The 12,969-nt window shown below is 36.2% G+C and overlaps 2 protein-coding genes and 1 pseudogene across 4 annotated transcripts in view; all 3 read right to left on the reverse strand.

The window, feature by feature from the left end:
• Window positions 386-3,282, reverse strand: LOC104785551 (O-acyltransferase WSD1-like). 3 transcript variants are annotated; one of them, XM_010510790.2, is made up of 7 exons: window positions 2,958-3,282; window positions 2,101-2,462; window positions 1,927-1,993; window positions 1,395-1,483; window positions 1,095-1,304; window positions 835-972; window positions 386-739 (listed from the first exon to the last, which is right to left on the reverse strand). In XM_010510790.2, the coding sequence occupies exons 2-7, from the start codon at window positions 2,416-2,418 to the stop codon at window positions 572-574; spliced, it is 990 nt and encodes a 329-aa protein (XP_010509092.1). In that variant the 5' UTR covers window positions 2,419-2,462; window positions 2,958-3,282; the 3' UTR covers window positions 386-571. The 3 variants fall into 3 exon arrangements, with proteins under 3 accessions (XP_010509092.1, XP_010509091.1, XP_010509090.1); XM_010510789.1 differs by having other exon boundaries at window positions 1,927-1,960; window positions 2,101-2,670; XM_010510788.1 differs by having other exon boundaries at window positions 2,101-2,670.
• Window positions 8,470-8,934, reverse strand: LOC109132813 (annotated as a pseudogene).
• The window catches only part of LOC104785552, a 7,243-nt gene continuing 4,629 nt past the window's right edge, over window positions 10,356-12,969 (reverse strand). The window contains exon 3 of the mRNA XM_010510791.2: window positions 10,356-10,769. Within this exon, the coding sequence (XP_010509093.1) occupies window positions 10,701-10,769 (69 nt within the window). The 3' untranslated portion in view covers window positions 10,356-10,700. The remainder of the gene's footprint in view (window positions 10,770-12,969) is intronic.

Here is a 12,969-nt window from a genome sequence, read left to right on the forward strand (position 1 = left end):
CCAAAACAAAAAAAAAACATTTACTGTGAACATATTTATTACATACCACATAAGTGATCCGTGGTCGTACACTAAAATATACGAGTTTTTGTCTTTTGTGGTCATGCGAGAGAGTCTATTTAAAATAAATATTCGTATGGACTATATTCGACTGCCATCACAACTTCATATATTCCTTCAACAATTTTGTTAGGGATGCTTCCGGCTAACAGTAATATAGACCACACTAGCCGATCTCAACACGTTTAACATACTATCGTAACTATTAGCGCCTAAATGTGTCAAAAACTACATAAACTTCCATAGAACTAAAAAATTAAAATATCGAAAATGGTAAAAAATACAGCTGACTTAGCATTATAGATATTTTTCAAGAAACCAACAAGATTTTACGTATGTGTCGAACAAAATGAAACTGCAGAAACTGATTTCTTGGTGTGTGAAACAAAACTTCAAATATTATAAATAACGTTAGTTAATTCCCAACGTCTTCAGAATATACAATTTCACATAAATAAATAAAAACCATACACCTTCGTTTTTAATTTATATGAGGAGAGACGTACATATCTCAAACCTCCATTTTATGAACTCCTTTCTCCATGGCAGCAAGCTTGATGATATTGAGGGATTCTACCAAATCATCACATAGTAGATGAGGGTCTGGAATCACTGTTGTGTCTACAGATAGATTGATGACAATCTTGTTTACATAACTTACATAATGGATGATAAGAGCCTTGTTCAATAAGAAACATAAACTACTGTTAGTTAATTACTTTCATCAAAGTTTTTTTATTGATATACAAGTAAGACATGATTAGCAATACTTACTTGCGGTCCACCTATTGCGCTTGCTGCGACGTAAGACATAGGATGGTCAAAAAAACTTATTTCTTCGTCTGGCCCCAACACATTTGAAAATGACAATGTTGTATGATCAAATATCCTCTTACTAAGAGTTTCTGCTACCTGTTAATTAAAAAAAAAATTAATTTTTGTTTTCTGTATAATACATGAATATATAATTATGGACTGCTATAAATATAAAAAAAAATTAGGCATAACTAGTTGATAGTGATTTAATAATTTACCTGCTCCCCAAATATTTTCATGGTAAATTTGATGAGTCCATAGCAAAGAAGTGGTTCCATGGAGAGTTTTTTAATATCCATTATAGATTTGGCTCGTCGGACGTATTCCAACGAATCATCTTCAGATCTTATCCACAACGGAAACATAACAAAGCCTACGAAGTTTCCCCATTTACACTTTGAATCTTTTGCCATCATATTAGCAAGTTCCTACAATATTACATATATACGATATATGAAGTATGAACCTCTTGTATTCTTATTTTGTTACAAGTGACAATGATAGTTACATTGATTTACCTCGATTTTTGTGTCTGCTCTTAAATTTATGAATACTGTACCACGAAGACGGATATGTTCTAAGATACTTTTCTTCTCGGCCACAATATCTTCATGATTACAATTGAAATTTTGTTTAATGAAACATTACAATGATAGTGCAGTCATACGATATATGAAACAACAATATATATGATACAAAAGTTAGATACGTAATCAAACTTTTAACTTTTAAGTAACTAAATATCATTATAATATATAAATTCCCATCCATCTATATCATAGTAAAATATTTAGTGTGAGTTTTCGAAATATCTGAAATTTAATTAGATTATGTATTACTAATTTTAAGAAAACCTACAAATATAAATATTTCTAAAATTTTAAAATAAAAAATCTGAACTCTGTCAAGTAATAATTAATTGTTATAAGAAATGTTTTATATTTAGCGAATTTGGTCTCAAGGCCATTGCATCTTTATTTCTTTTTTTTTTCACCTTTGTCTCTTCATCTAATTAACACACAGTTAGACCCGGAAAGAATTTTATATTACCAGATTTTTTCTTCAAATATCTTGAGAGACCTGCCTGTGTCATTCCAAGAAGAACATCATTTACTTTCTACATAAACACACAAAAAATAGTGACACTTATCAAGTTCTTAATATAGGAAAACAAAATAAATGACTAATATGAAACATTAGTATATAAATCTCAAATATGCTAACCATTTCCATTGTGTTCTTCACCAACTTGACATCATCAAAACTTATTATCCGATGGATAACCTTATTAGATCGAATTCTATCTCCGGTTTTACCCATGAGAGGAGTTTTAGTATCCCGCATAAAACATAGTGTAAGCAAGTATTTGAACATTTCAATAACAGTTATGAAAATGGCTCTTAGCATGAACCAAAATCTTTCCACCAACCACCAACCCTTGATATTGGAATCAACATGTTTTTTGGTAGCCGCGGTAGTAGGAAAAGCCTCAGGGTCTGACGTTTTCCGTGAACTAGCTAATAAAAGAGACATAAGAGACATCCCATCGCCAAGTGAATGATGAAACTTTCCTATAGCCAAAGATTCTGCATTTGAGGTCATTATATTAAGTAAATGAAGTTCCCATAAAGGTCGAGACATGTCCATTGGAGTATTAGCTATGTTCGAAGTATAGTCTTCTATAAATTGATCAGGATTTTCAATGTTGGAATAATCAATATCTGGAACAATAACATGATCTTCTATTCGAACACTAACAGGGATCCAAAACGCTTTTCCATATTTCTTTATATCCTGAAACATTAATTCATGCATGATGAAAGAAATGGTTATATATAGCCAAAAAATATTCAGATATAAACTAGTATATAATGCATACTGATATTGATATCCATAAAAACAAAAATTTTCTATTAAATAAACAATTATTATCCATAAAACTAAGATGATTGTATATAAATGAAAACTGATAGTAGATGTTCAAGTAGTTTATTATTATGATTATGACACTCTTAAAGATTCCCTTTTTGACGTTCTTACATGTAACTATTAAATAAGGCAAGCAAAATATATGTGTTTACCACTTTGCTAGAGAAGCGAGGGAGCTTGATCCATGTGTTCTTGACACCTTCAACAATGGAGGATTGGTTGCATCTAGTTTGAAACCCTAAAGTGAAAATAATGAAGCAATAGAGACTCGGCGAAACAAACATCCGTGAAATCGGGCTAAGCGGTTCCATTGCTGTTGTCTCTTGCTCCTCTCTCGCAATGTCTTTTCCTATTTCCATAGTAGATGTTTGATTATTCTACAACCTTGCCTTAAGCCACTTGGTTCTTATACTACTGTTTTTTTTGTTTGCCTCTGTTATCATGTTTGATTAAATGTGTTGGGACCTTGCGCCCATACACTTTGTTATCGTGTCTTTGCTTATGTTCTTTTAATGTGTATAACTTAATAACTAGTACTATCACGTTTCGCATTTATTGGACGGAAACATTAGCTGAGTGATGGTTTTTTCCTTATCTTATCTAAAACCTAATTTCGCATTTATTAGACAGGAAAAATAGTTGCATTTATTGAGATTATACAACCTAAGCCGCTGTAACTTGATTTAGTGAAATCTTATCAAACGGTACAATACTATTTTTTGAGGGAAAATTCCCGAAAAAAACACCAACTAATTTTAATTTGAAAGTTTAATACCTAATTGTTTTTGATTGGAAGAAAAATACTTTAGTTAATTAAACGTTTCCATTTAAATCCTGAACTTTTAATCGTTCGATGATTCAAACATACGACATAACGACTGTTAAAATGTCTAACGGAATTACTAAACCGGGTTAATTATAATCAACATGTGGGTAATTGTCTTATGTTATTTTACAACAGTGTCCTTTGCCATTTTTCCCAAATCGAATTGGGTGTTACAAACCCTAAATCGAGTTTTTAAATTGATCTCTTCTCTTCTTCGTCTCTTCTTCGCAACTCATCGAGAGAAACGATGATTGTAAGCATTTGATAAGTTGCGGATTGATTTCATTCAGTTTATGAGTTAGTTGTGGGATTACCGAAAAGAAGAGCACTAGAAGAATTGATCTGTATAGTTACGATAAAATTTGTAGGTATTACATATTTTTTGTAGAAAAAAATAATTGTTACAATTTTGCCACAAATTAAATTAGTAACTATTTGGTCATAGCAAATTTCTATTCCATCACTATTTGTCGCAAATTGCTACCAATTTAATACTACCTAATTAGTAGCAAATAGCTACTATTTGTGACACTTAAACTTGTTATCAAATGGGACACAAAGGTTGTAGGTAATTAGTAACAGTTAGCTTCATATTCAGACTAAGGATTAGCTTCAGATATTTGTAGGAAACTGATGCTTTTCAGTCATAGTCATTATTTTTTTGCTATATAAATTTAATTGAATATAATTTGTATATTTGACCACTGTTTTACAAAATTTATGTAACTGGATTGATATATATAATAAGACAATTGCAACTCTAGAATCTGTTCTTGCATTTCAACGATCATGTCTTCATGTCTCTTCAGTTGTTGCCTTAGTTTCTGTATTACTTTTCGCTTGTTGAAGATGTCTGAACCTGATTCAGATACAGAAGGAGAATCTGAGTAGGTTGACTAGTGATGGTATGGTTTCACGAGCACTTCCCAGAGATCAGGAGAAGATCCCCACATGACTCAATTCTCTTTGCTATATGTTGGAGCAAGAACTGTAACAAGAGGCAGTGTGGTACAGGACACCGCCATTTGCTCGTTTGTAGCATGATTACCATCCCCATTCTCAGTTCCTGCATAAAGAAAAGAAGCCAAGTCTCAGAACATCCACACCAAAACCGTTGTTGAAACAGAGTTGCGTTAAGCTGAGATTAACAATAATCGGATTACAAACTCAACACCAGCTGGTCACATAAGAAATGCCATAAAGAAAGATTTTGAAGGTCACCAGCTAAACCATAATTTATCTCTACTTCTTACCGCACAAAACAAAGAAACGAATACATGTCCACACTTAATGATCAATGGTCAATATAATTTATAAGGCATTATAACAAAGACCAACATTCCAGACACCATTCACATCTTTAAAAAACCATGTCAGTGATATGCATTTTAAATTAAGAGATTTAATTAGTGTTGGAAGTACCTCGTGAGCAGACATTTAATATGATCCTTTGCCGTATGTGTTTGTGTGTTCGATTTCATTTGGGATTTTAAGGGTTAGTTAATTTCTTTGATTTATGGGTTTTAGGGTTGTGGAATTGAGGGTTGGGGTATCGAATATTGGGTTTATCTGTCGGATTTCATTTGGTACTCATTAAAAATTAGTTTATTTGTCGGATTTATCTGTTTTAGAGTTGAGGAGTCGAATATTGGTTGGTTTGTGGTACTAACTCATTAATTTCTTCTTGTGTAGTGCTTTTGAGTGTATGAAACTTCGAATACACTACAGAGGAGATGTAGCAAATAAGGATCAATCGTTCGACTACATAGGCGGAGATTCGAAGATGTTTGGTACAAGCTTCCACAAGAGGACTTAAGTTCAACAAGATGTATCGGGAACGACAAAGATGGTGGGATAAGAGAGTTGTGTCTTCAAGCTGCTATTGTGTGTAGTCGACATATACCTTGACAATGGCGTTTCTGTGCCACAACCGTTTCCTCTTCGAAACGAGGATCTTGTTGAAGATGACGAAGTAGAACCCGATGAAGAGGGTGGAGAAGGAACAAATGCTAAGGAAATATGAGTGGCTGATAATGGTGAAGATCCAGTAAAAGAAACAAGGATAGATGCTGATCCTCGGTTTGAAGCTTTTTTTGAAGAAATTAACAATGTAACAGAAGTTGCGGGAGCTGTTGATGAAGAAACGGATCCAGATACGAACGAAGTTGAGGAAGATGTTCTTGGTGAAGACGATGAAGATGAATTTCAGAAACAATGTTTTGATGCTGAGCGTCCAGACCATGTGGTAGACACCAACGAAGAGTGGGATGCATATGATCAACAAGAAAGAGCGACATCAAGGTCTAACAACACCAAAGATAAAGAACCATATTTGTGGTTATTGCAGAAATTTCATAGTTGTGAAGAGTTTAAAGATCAACTTTTGCGGTATGTTCTGAAGACTAATTACGATGTGAAACTGTGTAGATGGGGTGCTACAAAGCTAGCAGCTATATGTAGGCATAAGAACTGCAAGTGGAAGATATATTGCTCTTCCCACAAGCATACAAGGAAATGGATAGTTCAGACATATGTCGATGCTCATCACCATGGTATCACTAGAAAAGCTAGGATGCTGAAACAAGGGGTCATTGCAAGGATGTTCAGAGATGAAGCAAGAAGAAGGTCTGGATTGAGGTGGACTGACATCAAAGATGAGATTATGATGAGGTACACACTGTCAGTGTCTAAGTGGGTCTGCCAAAAAGCAAGAAGAATGGCACTAGATATGGTGATAGAAACACAAAAGCAATAGTTTGCAAGACACTATGATTATGAGGCTGAACTTCAGAGTTCTAATGCTGGTATACACACGGAGATAGTGACGACTCCTCAAGCATCTGGTAAGAAACAATTTGACAAATTTTACATTTGTTTTGATGGTTTGAGAAGAGCATGGAAGAGTTGTTGTCGGCCTATCATTGGTCTAGATGGGTCATTCTTGAAATGGGAATTGAAGGGTGAGATTCTAGCAGTTGTGGGGAGGGATGCAGATAATAGAATTTATCCCATTGCTTGGGCAGTAGTTAGAGTGGAGGACAACGATTCTTGGGCTTGGTTTATTGAAAATCTCAAAAAGGATTTAGATTTGGGATTAGGCAGAGGGTTAACAGTGATCTCAGACAAGCAGAAGGGTCTGATTAATGTTGTTGCTGACATACTGCCTGAAGCAGAACATAGGCATTGTGCTCGACACTTCTATGCCAATTGGAAGAAGGCACATGGTGATTATAATCATGAAGGATACTTTTAGGCTATTGCATATAGTTCAACAGAAGGTGACTATGCTTATAACATGGGAGCTCTGAAAAGTTATGATCCTCCTCCATATGAGGATTTACTTAAAACAAACCCGCAAACGTGGTGCAGAGCCTTCGTTAATGGACATTCTAGTTGTGAGGATGTTTGCAACAACTTATCTGAGAGTTTCAACAGAACAATCAAAGATGCTAGGAAAAAACCGGTGATAAATATGCTTGAAGATGTTAGAAGACAAGCCATGAAGCGTATATCTAAGCGACGTGATAAGACTGGGAAGTGTCAGACTAAGTTCCCACCTCACATCATGGAGATAGTTGAAGCCAATCGCAAGCAAGCCAAGTTTTGTTCAGTCCTTCAAAGTAGAGAGAATGTATATGAGGTGTTAGAAGGAAGTGGGAGCTTCTGTGTCAATCTCCTTCATAGGACATGTGCTTGTAACCAATGGAATCTCACAGGCATACCTTGTCCACATGTAGTTTTTATCCTGACAGAACACAACCGCGACCCAGACGAGTAAGTGATGTTACTTAGCTTCTATCTTTGTCATAATTTGAGTCTTTTTGCTAAACTTTATCCTTCTATGTAGCTATGTGGATTGGCATTTTCTCACACGTGTCTGGCAATCAAGCTACAAGAACAACATACAACCTGTAAATGGAGAACGATTGTGGAAGATAACAGAAAAATGGTCTATTGAAGCTCCTGAAAAAAGGAAAAAGCGGGGACGTCCTAAGAATTTTGCTAGGATTAAGGAACCCGGTGAATCATCAACCAATCCAGAAAAGGCTTCAAGAGAAGGGCTTACTGTTACTTGTACAAATTGTAAGCAACCAGGTCATAATAAAGGAACTTGCAAAAATCCTACTGTACAATCAGCTCCTACACGCAAAAGAGGGAGATCAAGGAAGCGTTTGGTAAGTCATCTTCACCATTTTAATTTTGTTATCTTCACAAGTGTCTAATTTATTATAGATGTGTTTACCATTACTTGATCTTTTCATCGGATAATGACGATCCATGGAGCATACACAATGCACCAAAAAGGTGGCAACAAGCTCAAAACCAATCCACTCCATCTGTTGCTCAAACCCTATCGACACAAAATCCTCAACATTCAAGTGCTCCAGCAGCTCCTTCAACTGGTAAAGGACGTGCACGAGGCCGTCCTTCTGGAGTACGAAATGGTGAAGGCAAGGGTCGTGGTAAAAAATCAGATGAAGCTCCTAAACCCCCTATCTTCTTCATGTCCCCTTGGACTGACAAAGTATTCGACGTTTGGCAACCGGGGAAAAAATAGACTGTTATGTTTTATTAATGACTTTGTAGGATAGTTTTTTGATGCTTGGGATGATTGGTACGATTAATGACCTTGTAGGATGGTTTTTTGATGCTTGGATTCTTGTATGTTTTTGGTAGGATACCTTGTTTTATTTGAACTAAACGGCTATTTCGATCAATGGGAATGATTTCTTAGGAAATTTTGCTTGCAAACAAATGTTACAAACATACTACGACAAACAAGAACAAACAACAACAACAACACAAAAACAACAACAACTATAACAAAAGACGATCTACTACTTCCCCATTCCAATTATCATTGCAATGACGACAATGAAACCTGCTCAAGACAACACGATGAACTGCCGCAACAGTTTCTCCCTCTCATTACCTGCCTTAACTTCATTTTCAAGCTGGTTCTTCTCTTGCTCGACTTTATTCACTAACCCAATATTCGTAATTGTCGAACCACTCACACCTTCTTCATTCTTGGTCCTTAGAGATTCTTTAAGCACATTGATTGCTTCTTTCTGTCGGCGTATCTCATCTCTAGCTTCTAATAAGCTACGCTTCTGCCAACCATATGACTTTTCTTCATCTGTCCAATCAACGAACCCATGAACACCGCATCTGTAGAATCTTCTTCATGGATTATCGTTTGTCCATGATTTGACAACCGTCGTCGCACTTCCACATTTGCAAATCGGACCCCAACACCGACTCACTGAATTTGCATCTGACCCAGAACTTTGACTCACCATTATCTCCATTGTTGCAAAGAAACACACTAGAGGAGAAGAGATCAATTTAAAAACTCGATTTAGGGTTTGTGACACCCAATTCAATTTGGGGAAAATGGCAAAAGACACTGTTGTAAAATAACATAAGACAATTACCCACGTGTTGATTACAATTAACCAGGTTTAGTAATTCTGTTAGATATTTTAACAGTCGTTATGTCGTATGTTTGAATCATCAAACGATTAAAAGTTCAGGTTTTAAATGGCAACGTTTAATTAACTAAAGTGTTTTTCTTCCAATCAAAAACAATTGGGTATTAAACGTCCAAATTAAAATTAGTTGGGGTTTTTTTCGGGAATTTTCCTTATTTTTTAATTATTTTTAGTGAATTGTGCGATTTATTTGATCATAAGATTTCACTAAATCAAGTTTCGGTTTGATTTGACTGAACAAATTAGTGTACCGATCAATGTAACTTGTTTTTTCTTCAGGTTCCGGTTCAAAAACTTCAAGTCGGTTATTATTCTGGTTACTCCAGCCATGAGCCATGTATCAAGAGAAAATAAGGTAAATACTTCTCTAAACTACTCAGGTAAAAAAATCATAATTAATTAAGAGTCAGTTGATTGAGGAGAGAAATTAAAATAGGTACAGTATAAGTAAGGACTACGTATCTTCAAACTCACTCACTTAGTGCACTGTTTAACTTAGTGGTTCCGAAAAGGAAACTTGCTAAATCTAAAAAAGATGATGAAAAAATTGAGGAGATGCAACAAAATGCTACACTACTACATCTTCTCATTTTTGGTAATCTGCCAACGTCTATGCGTTGATTTCTTCAGTTCTCTGCTTTTTTCTCCCCTTTGGCTTCCGGGGACCTGATCCAACACACAGGAAAATAAACTCAGATTAGTGATGTGATCTTCTTTATGTAGGTAGTGAGAAGAGATGTAAAAAACTCACTTAAATATTTGAGAGCCTTATCGACTGCATGGATTATCATCGTCTTAACCTGTTTAAGCAAAGACAGAGGAAACCAAAAAATATGACGTTAGACTTAAATACAATAAATTATTGGACAATAATTTAAGAAACCAAGGATAGAGGACAACAATGATCCAAAATCTAACTCTCTGCTTTTTAGTTAATTCAAAGAATAAGAGTCTCTATGTCTTTTTCTTTTCTTTTTTTTTTTGCTTTGGTTCTACAGGCCTGAAGTTTGAAGAGGTGAAGCCACAAGAAGCTGTTTATTTCCGTGATGAAAGACTAATCTGGTTAATTACTCTGACCTTTTTCTCTCAAGGATTGCGAGATATCGTTTTTTTCTATGCCACGAATTACTTTATTTTTATTTTCTGATTTTTACTAATTAATTATGGGCAAAAATATCATCTCAAATACTCTAAGCTGATGGTGTAGATTTCAAATTTTTAGAAAAATATAAGGTATACCATCAAATTAATCCAAATACAAAATACAAAGTAGACACAGATTATTATTGCCCTTTCCTTAAATAGCAAAGGGACTGTTGGAATCTAAATTTATCACTGCTTTGCTCCAAAATTGGAAGTAGAGATATATTATTCTACTTTCTCACCAAAAAGCTTTTTATACCCAACTTCATACCATATTTACCACACATTACATGAAATACTGAAACAAGACCAACTTACAAAACCATGAAATCACCAACTTAATTTCACATTTTTCTCCCCCTTACCTGCATATTTTTTTATTTTTTTTCTTTACAGAGAACAACCACCCCCAAAATGTTTTGATTATTTGTTCACCTTGGCTTTGGTTGAGATGCAAATGATAACAAAGGCTGGATCAGTCTATGATGATGTGATGTGGCCTGAGATCGGTGTAGCATCTCAACCATTGATGGGGTTTGGTAATATGCATGGACAAAGCTTGAACCGTCTCCTGATTCTCCTCTTGCTGTTGCTCTTTGCCATGAGTGTGAACTAAGTCCAGAAAGAATGTAAGCTCTTCCCGACACCTCGTAGACATGCCTACTCGCCATTCTTTCTTGCATTTCCTTCAGCTCTTTGTCCAAAGCCACACAAAACCCGTCACCTGATTTTGCTGACACCGTGTCAGCCAAAGCCAGTCTGAAATTCTGGATCACGGTGACACCTGCGGCTAAATCTTCTCCCTCTGCTAAAGCTCTCGCCTTTACCATTGCCTCCGCAGCTAGAAATCTGTTTCTTTGCCTGTCTACTTCAATGGATACACCAACTTCTTGACCAACGGTTTCTGGTCTTTGAATCTTAAGCACATGACTTTGGAGGGTCACAATTTCTTTTGTCAAAAGATCTTTGTAGACACATCTCATTTTCAGAAGTGGTGTCTCGTTTCCATCACTCTGAGCAGGGATGTTGATAGATATCAAGAAATCCCGCTCTTCATCAGCGTAAAGATCACCAATATCAACACATCCTGACCTACCATCACCACTAACATGGCTCTGGTAACTCCCAGCTTTTATCGAGCTGAGATGAACATCTGAGCACATACCATCGATTTCTAACCGTAGCTCCTGTACTGCAACGCTTAAAAGTCCACCAATGCACTGTGCAAGAGCATCTTGGATCACAGATTCGCTCTCAATGAAAGAGAAAGTTCCCCCAGAGGTTTCAGAAACAGAATGCATCAGTGAAGCATCGTGATCTGATCCAAAACCAAAAGAATGAACCGGAATCTGAAACCGCTTGCTTTCACAACCGTGCATAGACAACGGAAGTAACAACTTGTAGTTTGGATCAGGTTGGTTCATGGTATAGGTGTCTCGTCCATCAGACAAAAGGATAATGCTAGCAACAGGATTGTTATCTCTTCTATCTTCCATCACCTTGACACCTTTCCTAAGCCCTTCAGCGATGTTGGTCCCCCCGTTTGCAACCAATGAGTTTACAGCTTGAAGGGCTCGGTGCCTCCCAGCATCAGACATCTTAGTCAAAGGGAAAAGACGACGAGCAGTAGAAGAGAAAGCAATAACCGAGAGCCTGTCGTTTGAACCAAGATTCTGAATCACAAAACCCATTGCCCGTTTGAGTAGAGCCAGTTTAGTTCCAGCCATGCTACCACTAATGTCAAGGACAGTGACAAGATCAACTGGAGCTCGAGGATACCGAGATATCTGGTTGTTGAGGGAGTTAGCATTTCCAGTAACCATGGCAGCAGCTCTAAGATGCACCAATACAGCAAACTTCTCACGAGATTCACCTCGTGGTACAGCAGAAACCTCGGGATATATTTTCAAGTCCATCATTCTTACAGGATGATTACTCTCCAAAGCATCACTATAGCTCTTACCAGAAAACACAAGCTGCTGCTCTAACCGTTCATCATCATCAAACATAGACGGCTCAGGAGCAAGAACTCGTCCTTGATTCATAACTCCACGAGGTCTAGGTAAGCGGTGGACAAGGCTAATAGCTGCATCATTGTTATAAGGTCGAGCAAAAAGATAAGGAAGATCAAAACTTGGGTGCTGCATTGGGATCTCCTTCCACTTTGCACGGCACACAGGGCAAACTTGGTTCCCATGTTTCACATTCGAAGCAATACAGTGAAAATGAAACGAATGCGAGCACTCTGCTGTGAAAATCGCATGTCCTCCTCCTTCTTTCATCTTATTCAAGCATATAGAACATGTCTGCTCACCAAAAAAGATTGATCAGAAAAGTATGAGTCCATGTTCTAGAGGTTTAACAAGTTCATTAGCTAATAAAAGGAAAGAAACAAAGAATCCAATCACAGTACTCAGTTTCTAAGAAAAGTATCAAAGAAACAAACTACTACAGTACTTCTAAAGTAGCAAGATATAGAGAAAGAAACAATCTTTAACTCTAGTACAGCTACAAACCGGATCTATGAGCACAATAAGTAACAACAGAGTTGAAATGAATCAAATTTAACATTCCATTTTCATAAACGAACAATACCAATAACAAGAACCAACACTATAACTAGAGTAACAAGAAGAAGCCAAACTAACTCATCATATCCAAAAGTCAACTCAATATCACTAAACCAAAAAAAAAAAAAAA

Source organism: Camelina sativa, chromosome 5 (assembly GCF_000633955.1).
Source record: "Camelina sativa cultivar DH55 chromosome 5, Cs, whole genome shotgun sequence".
Classification (NCBI taxonomy): domain Eukaryota; kingdom Viridiplantae; phylum Streptophyta; class Magnoliopsida; order Brassicales; family Brassicaceae; genus Camelina; species Camelina sativa.